Raw genomic sequence first — 18,229 nt, 5'->3', positions numbered from 1 at the left:
GACCAAGGACAGGTCTGAACGCAAGGTTTTTCTCACCACCCATAGGTCATAAACTTTTGATAAGGACATTTCGTGTGAGCTATTACATTATATCTAGCCATGTTGGGTTAGAAGTTTAGGATATTTGCTTTAAAGGTATATGTACCAATCTTTTGCACTCTACATTGTTCCCTCAAGAAAGCAACTATTGTTCACTCGCTAAAGGCAATATCTGCATATTGATGTCTAGATAGACAGATCAAGTTTGTATGGCTTTCATGACTGTCACCCATAATGTACTTTCAAATGAACGATCCCTTCATAAGAATGTCAAGGGGTAATTATATCTGTATGAGCTTATCATGGCTTCAAATAAAGGTCGCGTTTAAAAAGTCCCACGGGAGAAAACTGCTTTAACGACGGAACTGGAATTTGATATATTTGGTTGTTTACCGGAATGTCGCGGCCAATTTGGCGTGCTATTACGGCCTGTGCCTCACGGGCCACCGCTTACGGGCACGGGGACATGCCGCACGTGCCACGGGTGATGGGGAGGGGGGCACAGCTTGACCTTGTGACCTCTTGTGATATTCAAGGTCGGCTTTGTGTGCATCACGACAGAACGAAATTTTTTTAGTGTATTTGCTAATCTCTAGGCTATGTTAAAATAGTACTGCGGATGGCACACGACAAGCATGAACGATATCGAGGCAAGAATCAACGTTTAATGTTCAACCATTTTTAAACCGCGTTTTAAAACGCTCGATATCAGTATAACGTTAGTCTCTTCATGCCTAATACTTGTTTGCGGCCAGCCTATCAACTGCCAATTAATCAACCAATCAAAAAGGTCCAGGAGTGATATAATCAAGACGCGTTTTTTTATTGTTATTTGATTTATTGATAATGTTATGGAACTCCAGCTTTATAATCGAGGTAGAAAGAAAAACAAGGAACGGACATAGGTCTTACAGAGAAATATGGCAAAAGGTTTAGAAGCCCCTTCAGTGACGATTTAGAAGGTTTTATAGAGTGATTCCTAACAAACATTTGTAACGTTAACGTTACAACGTCAAATCTACAAGCGCAGATTCCTATTTTCATCCTACAGTTATATGTTAGGTAGATTATTGATGTATAGATAATTGTCTTTCATGATTCTACATGAGAACCACACCATTAGCAAAACTATCGTACGTTATTATGTTACACCTAGCCTGTTATGTAAACGTAACATGTTGTTATTTAACTACTATAGCAGTTGATTTCATCTGTTCAATCAGTACGACTTGCCATATAAGCCATTAAACGTTTAGATTTTTTTGCGTGCAGTAGATGAAAAAGGCCAATCAAAAGGTTTTAATCTTCACACGTTCACTGTGAAAGTAAGTATAGTCACACATCCGCAGACGCTTTTTTTCCGGAGACAACGCGTTTAACAGCCAGCCGTCAGCACAAGCAGAACCACCCGGCATCACCAAGGTAGCTTGAGGAACTTCGTGGTCACTCAAAACGAGTCATACAAGTTCCTGGAAATCTGACGACCTCCACATGGTCAGTAGAAACAACACGTATTCCTAGAAGTGTGAGAGGCACTTCATTGTCACTGAAAACAAGACGCGTTCTTGGAACTCCGAGAACATCAAGGTCTCTCAAAACAACTGGCGCTCCTGGAACTCCAAGGAACACCATCGTCATCGTCTTCTCGGAACTCCTGGAAACTTCATGTTACTAGAAACAACCGTTTCCTGGAATTTACGCCTGACTGTCCTCCTTGTGAGGTGCTTTACGACCTGAAGTCCACGGGGCGGATTGCCATCTGTACGGACTTGAGAGAGTACCACACCCCGCGGAAGTCGTGCCAGTAGATTCCATTCTGGTAAGTAGAGTGGTACATGCCGGTTTTGTAGTACCTGCAGAAGAAGGTTGGAGATAAAGAAAATTAGAATTTTAAAGAACGATTGCATCAAAATGATCCTGTTAGTGATATGATAATGGAGTTCACAATGCAGTCGTGTAGTAGGTGATTCGCTCCCGTCCAAGCTGGAGTACCAAGAAGGGTGTCAACATTACAATATCTGAATAGATACGGTGATATCGATGTTGATAGAGAACAATGAGAGGCATCAAAACACACGATACAGCCTCATACACCATGGTCCTCAGTCTTCAAGCCGTAACGGTAATGATTCAAGCCTTGTTACTTACCTCCCGTTGATGTTGGACCTGCTACAGTCGCTGTACCACCAACCGCCACTCTTCAGCTGGGCGCAGTTGTTCTGGCTGCTGTCGTGGTCCTGGTCGTACGTGGAGAACTGGTCGTTCTTGTCGTGGATCAGAGCGTCTCCCGAGGTGCCGTCATAGTTTCCCAGCCTCAGTCTACCTCAAGAAACGATTGGAAAGATTTGTATGAACGATCATATTGATATCAATGTCTAAATCAAGAAACTGTCCGACAGATCTACGTGAAGCAATAGTAAATGCTAACGACTTGCCTTAAATACAAATGACTAAATGCATTGGCAAGAAAGATGATTAGCTGGCCAGACTGACCGGTATTTGTCGACTTCAGGCTCCAACTTAAAGCTGTCGTACTCCGCGAACCGTTTCACACCTTCCCAGTCCTCGAAATCAATGCGCAGCATGTACTTGCCGCCCCTGGTCAGGAGATGCAGATTCTCGTTCCCAAGCCAGTATTCACTTCCTGATGATTCGAACATTACATCATTCGAGAAGGTTCACACAACGAGAGCTACGAGTAGCAAATTATCAGGTCAATTTATCCATGTACATTTGTCTACCACCGTCTCTAACCGCCATGAAATTGGAGCAGTTTCTACTTTCTAAATTTACTGTTTGAGCGGCAAGGTTTGGAAGAATTCCTCAGCCTACCTCCTCTTTCTTTTTTCTTTCGCTAATCGCTAAGAAAAGTTGCATTTCTTCAACGCAAATAAAGAAAATGACATAAAACGAGACTGTAATCATCATACTGGAAACTGGAATACGATTTAGATGATGTATATGTACATATGTATATGTATATGTATTATGTATATATGTATATACATATTAATATGTATAAAAATCTGTACATGTATGTGAATATGTAATGTGTATGTATATGTATACATATGTATACGGCAAAAGTGAACCCACCTGGCGTGCCGAAGCCGTGCTTGTAATGAGCCCAGTTCCGGCTGAAGTCCACGGCACCATCCAGGCGTCTCTGGAACACGGTCCACCCTCCTCGTGACGTCGTCATGTCGCAGAACACGGACATGACGTCATGCCCAATGCCGATGGTGTAGACTCCGTCCTTCCGGTGTGCACCGCGGTAGATCTCAGCACAGTCTGAACAATGTAGAAAATTCACATCAATAAGACATTAATCATCAACCAAATCAAACATCAATAAAAAATATTGTTCAAAGTTTGACTGTACAATACTTATACCTGGGCGATTGCTTCTACAAAACCCATCATCTAGACATTATGCGTTGTTCAACGTCAAAATAACTTACCGTTTGCAAGTTTCACAGCCTCCGGTCTCCCTCCTTTGGGAAGGTCCATGACTAGCATGGGCAGTTTCTTGGCAGGCTCGTTCTGACCGGTACCGGCTGACATCGGCCTCTTGTCGTTCGCCACCATCGCGCCAGCCCTCTGCATCTGGTACAACGTCACAGTGGAGGACGCGTCGTTCGCTTCCTTCAGGGAAGCCTTGTTCACCTCCTTCTGAACTCCCACAATCACTTGCGTCAGGTCCCGGATGGTCTCATCGAATTTCTTTCCAGACCTCTTCTGCTTCCTCAGGACAGTGCGCAGTTGTCCGCGTATCGAGGCTTGCTCGCGGATGATGTCGTTCTGCAGGTTGAAGATTATGTCAGTTAGGTTCTTCATCCCCTCGCGGTCCTCGGCAGTGCCCTCTGCCTGCGCGTGCTTCAGCCATCCTAGTTGTCTCTCCAAATCTCGCGAATTCCCGCGGTTCTCGAGAATCTGCTTGCTCATTTCGTTTATGACCTCGTTCTGGCGGACGACCAGCGCTCGCAGTTGGTTGGTCGTTTCCGTCTGGTTAGACACCGCGTACTGAAGCTTCTTCACCGCGCCGCGGTCATCTCTCAGGCCCCCCTGAAGGCCCCGGTTCTGCTCCATAATCTCGGCCATGACGCGAGATAGAACTAACGCATTATTATCCACCTGACGATACGAGTCCTGTAGGACCTTGATGTCATGTGTATGGTTTATCATTAACGTCATGAGGTGCTGGATTTTCCGTTCGTTCTCTTGCAGACGGCTTTCCATGTTGGCCGACTGGTCCATTATCTGCTCAGGCGCTGCTGCAACATCGGTATTTTGTTCTTCCAGTGCAGTCAAACGGGTGTTTAAGTCAGACCATAGAGCCTTCATTTTCCCCATGTCATCTTTTATTTCCAAAATGGAGGTACTGTGGTCCTGGGCGGATTTAGCACACGGCGCATCCTCGGTCGGGACAACGAACGTGTAGGTGCATCGCCCGTTGTTTCCCTCCTGTCGGTAATACTCGGCAACGTTCGACCCCTGTCGGGAGGTGTCGGCGGTCTCGTCTTGAAGCGTTCGGGAAAGAACAGACTGATGGGATAGGCAGGCCACCAGGGCCACGGCAAACAGCCAATGAGGAGCCATCATCTAAAATGAGAAGAAATGTATGAACATCAAAATCATGGATACCGAGTGAACTTGAATGGAATACACGAACCAATTTGTGTGGAATGCTTGGATTTTGAAAAACACAAAAGTTTGGAGTCGCCAAAACATTTTCAAACACCAATGGGCCTGCTATAGAATATATACGTTGCTACAGAAAAATACGTAGATAAAGAAGAAAAGGTTACCATGACATATAGGAAATCATACCATTTCAACCGACTGTATAACTTTTGCGCGCATCTAGTAAAAAGTGTAAAGGCGGAGCTTCTATTAAAAGATGGCGGCCCTGAAGTTTGGAAAATGTCCTTCCAAATTGAAAGTGACCAGTATTTTGTTAGTACGCAAGGTCGTTGGCCTCTGGCCATCTGGCTTAAAATAACGTTCTGTCTGGAGATAACCAGATATGAGTAAAGTATCTAATAACAGTTCAGCTTCATGATTGTGCTAACGCGAGTGGTAGGAGGCTCGTATATCTTACAGTCTATGTATACTGATGAAAATGAGCTGACTACGGGCGAAAAGGGAAAGACAAGCTATACGAAAAAATGAAGGTCCTACATTTATTAACTTTATATTAAGAAGAAGTAAGAGGATCCCATCCAAACACATGGAAAATACAGAAATTAACTTTGGGGAGACTCAGTTTTGATTTTGCCATGCCCGTTTTAGGATAAACTAACATATTGAAGTAAGACCATGTCTAAAATATCTTGTATTTATCTGATAGACCTGTATGTTTGACATTTTAGTTTGAATTTGATCTTTAAGAATTGACGACTGTTGCTCGTCTACAAAACTCTATAAACACATCTATGAATCAAAGTTTGTCAGTTGTGTCGCAGTTATACTTCATCACCAATACCCACAACAGATTTGTTCGTGGCCCAGCTGACCGGAATTCGGTAATAGTGACCCAGGAGACTGCATCACCCCGGGTGGGGGTCAGGGGGCGCTTGTGAGAAATCCGAACAATGTCTGGCGGGCAGTCTTGGGGATGACACGGACAAACCGCTATGCATCAGTGTGATGCTGATGTTTATCTATAAAAGGTCAATATTGATACTGTTTTCAATCGTTGCTGGAAGGCAACAGGTGTAGAATATTTGTGTGTCCATATACGTATTGATGTATGTCGCATGCAAACCTGTATTATTATTTTGATCACAAAAGTTTTGCCAGAAAACATTTTTTTTCGTTTGTCTATTTATAATTTTTTTGTTTGTTTCATCATTGCCGTATCATACAAATGCAGTAAAACATGTAATGCTCTAGCAACATTGTGCGTTGTAAATGTTTTCTGACAGATATAGCTGAGTAATAAAAAATGTGAGTATCACTATGGTGAAGTGTGCTTAAAAGAAACAAAGGAAATTTATTCATGGCCAGTTTCAGACCTAATCCAGAAAGGTAAAGGTAACAACAAGCAAAAGAGCCTATATATTCAACAAATGCTACAATAGAATAAACAGACTTTTTGTTCCTAGAAAGTAGTTTTCAGGCGGTCCTAACGAAATGTAGAATATTTTGATTTAAAAAATGTCAACCCCAGTTTATCATCATCATCATCGGGTTGCTGCTGCGCAGTCGATCACAAGTATTTTCGATCGGCCGCCCGAGGTAGGCGCTGAGTTGACTCTGCATCATAACCCCAGTTATCATCGATTCATTTCCGTAGCCGTGAGTTACCGAAATAAACCTAACCTTCAACTTTGGCAGGAAGCATTCCAACTATGGTCCATTATGGTCTACTTGTCCTCCAACTGACTATACCTCATTCCCTTTCCTTCCTGCATCTGTATGTTGTCTCCAATGATCTGTTGTTTTCTATGTTTACAAGCTAGTTGATATTCGTACTCCATTTCTACAGCCAAGGATAGACCCTCCTTACGCTTAGGTCACATTTCCAAGCCGGGGCCCGGCCGGGCAGTTTGTGGGAACGAAAACTATGATATAGAAGACAACAAAACACACCAAACTTTTTAACAATTATTCCTTACCATACGTTACGTATGTTCTTGATTTTCAGCTTTTATACTTTGTTTTCTCAAACAGCCCGGCCGGGCCCCGGCTTGGAAATGTGACCTAAGCATAACTATGTTGAGCCCTCCCTTCATCTTAGTATCTTCTTATTTAAGAAAAACCTCTTCGTTAAGCTAGGTTGTAGTGAAAGCCTGGTACGCAATTACTATTAAAGGAATTTTAAAGTTTATTTTCTAAAGATCCGGAAGAAGCCCACCTTCCAAGAAGAAGAACGGACTTGAAGGCTAAATACGTCTAAAACTACGACTAGCCGAGGACAGCGGGCTTATAGCACTTAAGAATGCAGATTTCCTAGAAACGGGGGGTAGAGAAGGATATGCCTTATAAGTCATCATAACGGAGTTCTGGTCTTGCATGTAGATCTCGTGCCTTCACTAAGGACGTTCGCTTGAAATGAGTTCGGCCCACGGGTCTAAATCTGTTTATCCGTCCCTAACCATGCAATATCCCTGCACGAAACTGACTTTGGCCCGAGATTATTGGACTTTTGGTTCTAATCTGATTATTACGAGCCAGACGTTTCTTGTGAATTTGGACACCTTATATGGAGGTGTATCACTTGTACATTTTCTACACAACGGGACTGCCACGTGTATGCAGATCATGGCCATATTTGGTGTTTGACCCAGGTGTGTTTAAGCACAATGACTTTGTACTCTTTGAACATAATTTTGATTCTCTCATATATATTGTCCACTTCTACCTCAAAGAGTGCATCCGGTATTATTTCCATGCAGTTTGTTGAGGTCAGCTTAATAATTAGCCAATAGACAGAACACTCATTTGCATCTATACAGGGAAAAGTGTTTACTTCGTTGATCCATGGCTCCATCAGTTGTGAAGACTATGATATTTCCTAAGTCTCTGGTTGTGTCTTTTTGAAAACGTTCAATTATTTCCTACTCTTAACTTTTTTCAGAATAAACTGAAATCCAACTTAGTATAGCCTAGAGTGCTTTGCGCAAAGAAAAAGAAACACAAGACAGAACGGAAACCAGGCCTGTCATCAGAACGAAACATGCAATATTACCCAACCTGGTGACTTTAATCAGTGTGATGATAAAGTCGTTTTGTGCCGTTTATCAAAAGCAGCTTGGTCTAAGTTCTTTCTTGTGTCAACTAGTTCGAATCAGCGTTGACTGAGGTAGTAGAATTTCGTAGCGTAACGCCTATTGTTTGGTTTAGCAAAGAAAAATGCTTCCTGCTTAAAAGTGTTGCTTGAAATAAAACGTCAGTCTGCGTAGCGCACATGGCCTTGATTTTGACAACCTTGTACACCTTCCAAACAATCTTGACGTCCCTCTGCCTAAATACGGTAATCTAGGAGTCTTAAGGATTAATATCTCGTAAACAAAACGTCTGCACTCAAGAATAAAGCCGACTTTAATCCCCCTTCAGTCGATAAACAGGATCTCCGTTATCTTCTGCACTAATCCGTGTATGACAACTCGGCCTTCACTAATCTGCTTGTGATGTTAGGACCGCCCGGCCGGATTTAGGGCTGAGCGCGCTATCGTGATTACAGGGGAGCGGAGACCGGGAGTCTGATTATAGTCATGGGGAGGAATCCGACAGGCAAACTCGCCGGCTCTGTATGGATTATTAGTGTTCCTGAAATTAATTTAACGGACATTTCTGGCACATCACTGAGGCGATGACAACCTGTGGCGCCGCTGTTTTTTTAAATACTTTTAAAACGGTACGTAAGTATAATGATAAGGTACTGATAATCCATTTTTTTGCCCGCCCCAACTTATTGTAATCATTATCATTTACGCTATATTTTTGGGGCCACTTGCGGCGTTGACAATAGAGAGGCTGCTGTAACGTATCAATGCTACAACAAGTCGCCTGTATCAAACAAAAACGGCATTGTGTGCTGTAATCTAAAAGAAAAGATTTTTGAAACTTATTACGTAAATTCTTTTTAGAAAAAAGAAAATATTGTGTTGAGTTAGAACGTTTGCTAATATCGAGTTCTCGGTGGAATATTGAAAAGGTCGAAATTAGTCATCATTACGGACAAACCACCGCTGGAGAGGCTATGGAAGATGTTTTTTTCAAACCCAGTAGGCCAAAGTGGCGTTTCAATTTCTGTTCCCAAAAAGGCCACAAACCTTACGCTATATTATTTTCTTTGATATAAGCATAGCTCCAATAACTTGTCTTAGTGCAGCAATAAGATATTTTGAGTTTCTACAAGAATGACGAAGTGCTTATGGAGTAATGATTCTAAACTGGGAATCTCAAAATATTCCAAAATAAGTCCACAGAAGCACTCACCGAGCCCAATAAGATTGATCACTTTTGAAGCCAGATATATAAAAAGGTTTTGCTTGTTTGTAATGTGTTTATATCTTAGGCTTCTTATTCCAGTGACTTTTTGGCCAGCTATTCATAAAAGCTTTTCTTTTAGGTCCTGGTAACAATAGTGTCACATCTGAAATGTGTTTTATCAAGCGACGTACTCTTTACTCAGTGTCTGCTGAGGCAGTCATGGGGGCAAATCTCAAAAACGTTACTCACTCCCCAAACCATTCAATAAGGCTTCACTTTATGAACACAAGTATTCCATTCAGGGGGAAGTAGGTGGACATTTTTCTTTTTCAACGTGGCATATCATTCTAAACAGTCGAAAAAGATTTGATAAACACAGTCTCTTCCTACCTTTATCTAGCCTCTACCAGGCCCCAGACGTGCCCTGGAAAGGGTAGAAATCGGTCAAATAGAGGAGTTGATTTCTAGTCTTTCCAGCCACGTCTGGAGCCTGGTAGAGGCTAACCTTTATCTACCTTGTTTTAAATGTGAAGGATCAAATGACCCCCCTCCCTCCACCAAATCCCCTAAACGCGGTGTCCTAGTTAAGAGGACTCCCGGGGTGTCCGCATGACCCTCGCCAAATCAAACAGCTCAGCCTCCTGATTTAGTTCCTCTTCATTTGGTGCACTGCGGGCTCGCACAAAACCTTACAATGGGCCCTCTTATAAATAGTAACAGAACGTCTCACGATATCGGTATGTTTCCATTCAAGTTACTGGACTCGCACAGGAATATAAGAAGGCATGATACACGGTTGATTTTATATCTGTATTTCTTGATATGCTGGAAACGCAGTGGTATGGTATACTGGATTGTGATACGTAATGCCTACTGGTTATACAATCTTGTATATATGTTTTCATTTGTCCACTCAATTTGTAGAAGACGAATGTATACATCGTTGATGACCAACTAATTGTATCATAACACAGTTGTCTGACAGGAGCTTACATGTAAGGTAGTCAGATAGGCAGTCAGTAGATATTAACATGGTGCAGATCTCTTTGCTCTTCATGTAATCGTATAGAAAGCTTACGCTGTCTCCATTACTTTATAGATTACTTTATATAAAAACCTTAAAGATCTGTCCTTTTCTTGAAAGAAAATGAAAGATGATCATAGTCATTGTTCTCACAACTAAAAGAAAGGGAAGCTTTAGCTAGGAGATCTAGATGGCATTTAGAAAACCCAGCTTTAGGATTTGTTTAACAGATAATGACCAGAGACGCATGTCATCAATGTAGATTATTCTATATGTTAGATACACGTGTAAAAACTTTCGTCTTTTAGTACAAATATCTGATTTTAGGGACAAAATCGAGCGCTGGACATCGATTGCTACCGTACATTGGGAGGATTCGGATCAGCATCTAGACAATTACATGTAGCTGCGTTCATGTCAAAATAGAATCGAAGGGGAAAAGCTGTAATGAGACGAGACGATGAAGCAGAAACAATTCACGTAAGAAATATATCTTTGAATGATAATTTGACGGCTTAACCAAGCCGATTTGTAAGAACATACACTACGCAATGTCTTGCCTGTTCCATCTAATAGATATGACTCCCTATAGTTATTATTTTTGTTAGCAATTTATTGCCTTTCCCTTCAATTTCGAAAACCACACTTGACATTACTTGTAAAAAGTCGAGCTAAAGCTAAATTTGAGCTCTACGGTACCGGTGGTTTGATTTATACTTGTAACTAGTTACGCGGTTCGATTAATTCATTAATCTTTGTAGTAATGTACAAGACCCTGACAGATTTTGAGACTTCTTTAAAAGAGTTTGGCTGAGCATATCTACTTATTTCTATGAAATAGCCTCAGTTTTCTTGTTCGCGTTACCATCACCGTAGCGCCTTGCAAACATGCAATGACCCGAGTTTGACATCGATGGCAACGACGAGGAAGATCCGAAAAACAAATCTAATTTAGAAATCAAAACAAAACAGAGAGATAGAGAAAAATGTATGTAGATATTCAGGGGACAGGTGACAGTAGTGATGAAATTTTCAAATCGGAACATTGTATGCCACAGAAGAATAAAACCAAAATTTCAATATATTCGTTGAAAAATGATATTTCTGAAAGCTTCATTCTCACCAACAAGAATAGAATCATGGTTAAATTGTCATATGAACCCCATTAAAGGACATCGTCGTAGGACCAGTAGCTTATTAACTATACGTATTTCTACACAAAGCATTTGATTTCTACAATTCTACAGTAGTGACCTAGGGCATAAGGTGTAAGGCAGGTGTCTGTATCCTGGGTCGACAGGTTAATACGTTAAGCCCAACGGTTACTTACCTGCAGCTGGTAGACACAAAGCTTAGCCTTAGGAGTCACGGTCTGTCGGGAACTGTCCCTTAGATGTTGTCTTATGAGTTACAATGTCCAAGTACATTTTTGTAAACAATGTATTTCCGAGAAGAACTACTCACATGGTAAAGCTACGCAGTACTCAATGGAAGAACTAGGCTTTATACTAACCAGCTTCCTACCTTCAAAATACGGCAAGACGTTCTATACACGACGAATCTGCAGCTCTGAGCGTAAAGAGTGTGCTCGTGTCTGAGAAATCTCCCCAGCTGCTTAAGTGTGCGGAAATGGCTGCCTCCCGCTCATTTCCCTTCTCACTGTGCGGAGGGAAACTTCAGACGGACCTGGCCACAGGGAAGGTTGCGGGAAGATGCCTGCCCTATCGCACAGCTTCTCCGGTTGCGGCCTTGTTATCTCCGCCTTCTGGGCGATGTGAGAACCCGGCCAGGAATGTTTCCCTCCCCGTAAGGATGATTACCCCTCCGAGAGACTCGCGCCCTTTGCGGGGCGCTGCGTCACGTCTGCCGTCGTCCCAAATGGCGCCACGCCCTATAAGGAGCCCGGGGTCATCCCGCTAAAGCAGAAGGGCTAAGTCGAGGTGCTCAAGCATGCGGTATAGCACAAGAACGGTGTATAACAGGGGACCGCTTTTTGATTAGCAGGGATGGGGGCTAAAATGATGATGAGTGCGTGTTTACAGTGAATTAAGGTCAAGGAGGCTCATCCAATTAATAATCGTACAAGTCAAACACAATATGTCTGGCCAGCTTCAATGTCGGCTTCAGTGTCTTATGCAAATTTCAAAGTAGGTTAGCTTATGACATGTAGGTTTTCAATCTCGGTGTAAATTCTGATACTTTCTTTTTCCGACAATTACTTTAATGCTTTTCAACTTGACGGAGGGAATATCAAGAAATAGTGCCCATTTTATTGCTAACGTTATAACTGCGATATATGAAAATATGTTTTCTATACCCTTTTTAGTTATTTTGAATATAAAGATCCTGTAGCGTACGGAATGTAGGTAGGTTTTTGTCTGCTGTCCGTGCCTTTATTTACTCATACACTGAAACATTTCGCAGCACAGTGCGTAACCGTCTAGGGTCGTCCAAGAGCACGCAGTGTCACATAAACTTTGTACAGGGAGGGTAGGAGGGGTGGATATGGTGCGAACTCGTCTCTAGCGCAGCGTATGTCTGTTCCTTATACCTACATTTCACCAGGGCGGTGACCTCGCTGCGACCTAAACTTTGTAAGAGCGCTCAACGAATTTCATAGATAATAACGACATTTTTCACGCAGTGTGTTTTGTTGTCTTTTCATTAATACTTTTACATTTTTCATGATATCTAAATTGTGAAGTCAAGGGTTACACAAATCCAATTTAGGTCGCAGCGAGGACGCAGCGCGATCGCCATCTAGTGTTAGCCCACTTTCTCACTAGACGGTGATCACTGTAAGTCCGTGCAGCGATCAAATATGAATTCATTTTCCCATTGATTTCTTACTACTTACTTTACTTTGGTTTCATAATTGTAATATGATGCCAAATGTATTTTTCAATTCAGAACAAAAGTATCTGTAGAAACATGTCATTCCAGCATTTGTTTCAGGGCTGTACCATGTGCACGGATGCTGCAATAAGCCACCAGTTGCACAGATAGTCGGTAGACTTGTTACATTCTCACTGTCCGAGCGTAACATTCACCACGACAGGTGGAGTGAACATGATATACTATCAAAAGTCTCTGCCAAAAAACGCTAAGCCTGCTGGGATAGGTTGACCTTCCACATTAACCCTCAGTCAAACTCTTAGCAAGTCGTTTAATTTGCCGCAAAAGTTATCCGCTTGGCTTCGGGTTAGAGATTCCAACGGGAGGCTGCAAATCATCGACTCAAACTACAGCACAGGAGGCCTTGATACTAGCGCTGGGAAAAATAAAGAGACGTTTCCTTGGGTGAAATGTGCAGTAATTCAACTAAGACAGCTGAATCACTATGTTTCTTGACTATAGCCACAAGCACTGGATCTTTTGCATAACTAACAGTTTAGTAGACGGGCGATATTTTGACCTGTTATAGGATATGGAAAGTCGTATCTATGCCTTTGTTACCAGGGCTAGCCCTTTGTGGATAGTCTTCGGCTAGTTGGGCAACCCAGGGTGTTTGTTATGCTACTTCCAAAAGTGAGAGAGCAAAATAAACAAACAAACCTCAGAATGACCTCTTGGTGACATTGTATCTTTCATGCTTCCTCACGCTTCTAGATGTGCACTGATAACCCTTTGGTGACTCCCCCGTGCCTTTACTACGCGTTCTTTTTGTACTTAAGCCAATGTTGAAATGTTTTATGCTCTTGTCTTGCCACTATTAAACCCAAAGCTGTTGGATCTGTATGGATTTCAGTTTGTTGGCAGATATTTTCAAAGAGTATATGTTACGTCGCATATTGACATCAGAAATTTATATCGTACTTTTTTGTTACCACCATTCACTGCACGAAATGGCCACGTATCCTGACGGATCCGACGTATCCGGAATCGGGCCACATGGCATTTCCGAGCGAATCCGGACAAATCCCAGTTCACTGATCGGATACCGAGGTGCCCGCAGATCCGACAAATTCCGACGTCGTATTCCTCCGGATCCGTGATGCGCCTCGGATACCCGAAGATATTTGCACGGATCTCTCGTTTTTCTTAGATATTTGGAATGTTCGGATTGTTTGTCGGTAATTGCTTCGGATCCTGACAAATAATTACACACGGCACGGCATGATCTCAGATCCTGACGAATCCAGCAGATCCGGAATCGCACATCATAGCAGACACGGAACGTTTCCGATTGGATCCGATGCACCTCAGATCCGACAATTCCGGCGCCGTATACGTCTGGATCCTTCATATGTTTCGGGTACAGATACGGAACGTTTCCGAGCAAATTCGGACAAATACCAGGAACACCTCAGATCCAGCAATTCCGATGCCGTATACGTCTGGATACGTTTCGGGTACAGATACAATATCTACTCGGATCTTTCATTTTTTTATGTATTTGCCAATATGTTAGAAGTTCAGATTTGCCAATATGCTAGAAGTCATGAGCTGTCTCGGATCCTGACGTGTACGGAACACGGATTCGTGTCGGATATCCAAATTACCCACAAGACACTTCTGGGCGCGACAAACGTTAACGGTTTTCTTTCGGTTAACAGCACAGACAAGAACGACGTTTCATCACCTTCTGTGCTGAACATGGCATCGCCAGAGTCTACCATGTTCGACCAGTGATTTTTGAGTGGCTTGAGAGTCGAAGGGAATTCGGTGTAAACTCAAACGCACGGAATTGCGACGTTGTCTTCTTCGTGCATGCAATATTCGTCGCCCCCCTCCCCCCTTGTAAACGCTGGTAGGGAGTTGATTCATCATTTTGAGGGACTGCCCTTTGGTAAGTACAAATTGAAAAATTCCCGTTTCTAACTAGTTTTGACGTGAGTTATCCTCCTATTCTGACATATCATCGCATTCGCATGACCATAAGAATTCTCCAGCCGACCTGCCCTTTTACGGCGTTAGGATCTAGGAAATTTAAAATTTCAATTTGTTCATTCTTGCCAATAGTCAGCAGACATGTGTGTCTGGTTAACGTTTCAGATACAAAATAGCAAGCAGTGGAGGGAAAGATAATTAAAGATATCCTGTAATGGAAGGGAAGAAAATGTCATAAGTATTTGTCCCACAAAGATCCCACAGTTTGTGTATAGTGAACTAGAACTTATAAGGAGGCAGTAGTGTGCTTCAGTGATTATTTCATTCAGTTATAGCTGTGCATGTTTGATCAATATCATATTCAAGTTATAGATGTAAGTTTTACGTAGTCAATTCAACGATGCCCAGATTCTTTTTTTTTTACACATGCGAGTATGTGATATGTTTAATATTTGTCATTGTTTCCATTTATATATATATATCCAGTACAGCATCGGCAGATACTTCCTTCACAAATGCAGCACATATTGTGAGAACCTTGGCTGGGAACAAAGCAATCAACTGTCAGATGCTCAGCTGCTGAGTACCTCAGGCTCCTTCGGTAAGTCCATCATCGGTACACTTCAATGTTAGCTGAGAGAGGCATGATGGATATCCATTGTCCCGTGTTTTTTGTAGCTGCTGTGATGAAACGAAGCCCATGTCAAAATCATGTGACATGTTCCTTAAATACGTGAATTGATATTTATTCATCATTTGGTTTTATCATATAGGAACTGGTTCATCACAAGATGGACTCCAAGCTGAGTCCAACATGCAGATACAGAAGAAATCAGCCTTGCCTGTACCTTACCAAGAGTGCATGGAAGAAGTGAACTCAGATGTAGTCAGAGGATGGGGAGAGGACGATTATACACATGCAGTTCCACGGCATATGCTACTTACGTTTAAAATGTGGCGTGTCATCATGGGAGTTCTTCAGACAGTATAATGTTACTTTCTATTTTCAACCTCTGTATTTGAAATAATTGTATCTGATGGCTTTTAGACGAAGAGCTGGCCACAAATAAGGCTTTTATTACTTTAGTGGAATATTTAGAACATGTAGATAATTTTGGTCCAAGGGCACTATACAGTAGTAAATATTACCACAATGTTGTGATGGTGTTAATTGTAATACATTTCATAATTTTTCAGAACATTATGCTTGCACAACCCCAATTTACCGACATTAACCTGCATATGCAGTGGTGCTTTGAGTATGTGGATGTCCCTCAGCCTGTCTCAAATGAATGGATTATTTAGCCACATAGTACTTCCGTATTGTATTGTATTTGATAGTTTTTGAACTTAGAAATACATTATATGTGATATGAGATATGAAATGATAGATATGTTACATACAGGCTTTCCCAAACTTCCTGTCATTCAAAATGATGTTTTGGGTATAGTTAAATTAGGAATGCAAGCACTTAGTCGGATCCGTTACGGATTCGTTGTTGGGTCCACCTGTATCCGTCAGTATTCACCATTTTCTTCATAATACAGAAAAATCCCTGTACGTATCCGTCAGGATCTGTGGCATTTCCGTACAGTGTACGGCTCCGTATTCGTCGAAAATACCTTACTTTCGGATTCCTCCGGAAATATTCCAAATCCCGGTGCGCATTTAGTCGGATCCGTTAGGTTGGATCCACCTGTATCCGTCAGTATCCGCCAAAAATACAGAAAAATCCCTGTACGTATCCGTCAGGATCTGTGGCATTTCCGTACAGTGTACGGCTCCGTATTCGTCGAAAATCCCTTACTTTCGGATTCTTCAGGAAATATTCCATATACCGGTGCGGAAATAGTCGGATACGTTACACGAATCCGCCTGTATCCGTCAGTATCCGTCAGTATCCGACAAAAATACAGAAAAATTCCTGTTCGTATCCGTCAGGATCGGTGGCATTTCCGTACAGTGTACGGCTCCGTATTCGTCGAAAATCCCTTACTTTCGGATTCTTCAGGAAATATTCCATATACCGGTGCGGAAATAGTCGGATACGTTACACGAATCCGCATGTATCCGTCAGTATCCGTCAGTATCCGACAAAAATACAGAAAAATCCCGGTACGTATACGCCGGGAAACGAGGCCATTTCGTGCAGTGATTGTTAAAGTATTATGACCAAAGAAGATTCAGAGAACGTGTTGAGAAACAGTTTAGTGTGATATATATCGATGTTACGATTCTTTTTAACTCATAGCCGGTAGTGCCCTCATGAAATACATACCGGCTAATGTCACTGTTGAGCACCTCGGTATCTTTTATAGGACTCGCGGTAAGGATGAGCTGCAGTGCAGGTAATCTCTGCTAGGAAGTGCTCTTTATAACGCTACAGCGTCGACGTGAGGATCGAAAAACCCAATCCAATCAGAAATTTTCTATTGTTGACTTCTCCAGGGACGGCGCTTAATCACCGTTCTGACTTGTCGTCATTCAAATTAACGGAAATTTTGTATTTCCATAGTTGTTGCAAACGACACAGGATCTATCCATGCTAAAAATGACGTCCCATTCCCCACTCACGTGTTTTGGCCAAGCAAGTGTCACAAGACGCCTAGTTTGAACCCTCTTCCATCCGGGGAATGGCAAGCCGTGACGCTTTCGAAGCAGGTGATTTACCTCCGGTTTGTTTTTGGCGACGCTCTCAGGGAGCGAGCCCATTATCAAAGTTGTTAGTGTTTATCAAGCTGAACAGTACAGTAAATCAGAAATGGTGGTCTTATGTTTTATACAACACACCCAGCTTACCATACAAATGACGGACAGCCGTGCACGGAATTTCCAAAACTAGGTTTATTTCAACACCATCGCAACTTAATAAGCGTGTCCACTTTGTAACCAAAACCGACTTCATCACAATTCCAGATATTGGCACTTCTCCTTTTTAAATTGATGATCAAAGATCATTTACGAAAACAGGAACACTTTGTGATATGAAAACAGGGGATACTTTATATGCACTACAAGTTCGTGCGACACAACACAGCACAACTTAACACGCAACATTCTGTTTGAAACACTGGTATTTTTTCAACGAACATATTTTGTTTTTGAATGCCCCCCCCCCAAAAAAAAAACAACGCAACTTCTATCCCAGTTCTCTAAATATCATCTATGAGCGCACTAGAAAGTTAAAGAAATCATAATGGTTAAGACTCCAACGAGAAATTAACCAGCATAATCACAGTGTAGGCTATATACAGCCTACTATAAAATCTTTGTCATCTAATCTACGTCGGGATACATGACATAAAATCATGATGTACCATCGTCTTTATAAATCACCCCGGCCCTTTTATCGGTATCACCCATCTGCTGATAATATCAGTTATCAAATAAAGATA

At 42.0% G+C, this 18,229-nt stretch overlaps 1 protein-coding gene and 1 long non-coding RNA gene across 2 annotated transcripts; one reads left to right on the top strand and one right to left on the bottom strand.

Moving 5' to 3' along the window:
* Nucleotides 1–1,292: 1,292 nt before the first annotated feature.
* LOC136426658 (angiopoietin-related protein 6-like) lies at nucleotides 1,293–11,642 on the bottom strand. Its single transcript, XM_066415385.1, has 6 exons — nucleotides 11,528–11,642; nucleotides 3,501–4,641; nucleotides 3,136–3,330; nucleotides 2,533–2,683; nucleotides 2,188–2,358; nucleotides 1,293–1,892 (listed from the first exon to the last, which is right to left on the bottom strand). The coding sequence occupies exons 2-6, from the start codon at nucleotides 4,639–4,641 to the stop codon at nucleotides 1,766–1,768; spliced, it is 1,785 nt and encodes a 594-aa protein (XP_066271482.1). The 5' UTR covers nucleotides 11,528–11,642; the 3' UTR covers nucleotides 1,293–1,765.
* Nucleotides 11,643–13,839: 2,197 nt separating this feature from the next.
* LOC136426674 (uncharacterized) lies at nucleotides 13,840–16,971 on the top strand. Its single transcript, XR_010754315.1, has 3 exons — nucleotides 13,840–14,792; nucleotides 15,320–15,434; nucleotides 15,607–16,971. It is a non-coding gene; the product is annotated as an uncharacterized lncRNA (long non-coding RNA).
* Nucleotides 16,972–18,229: the final 1,258 nt, after the last annotated feature.

The sequence above is a fragment of the Branchiostoma lanceolatum genome, chromosome 2 (genome assembly GCF_035083965.1).
Source record: "Branchiostoma lanceolatum isolate klBraLanc5 chromosome 2, klBraLanc5.hap2, whole genome shotgun sequence".
Classification (NCBI taxonomy): domain Eukaryota; kingdom Metazoa; phylum Chordata; class Leptocardii; order Amphioxiformes; family Branchiostomatidae; genus Branchiostoma; species Branchiostoma lanceolatum.
Note: the sequence above shows the minus strand (reverse complement) of the source record. Positions and strands in the feature narration are given on the sequence as shown.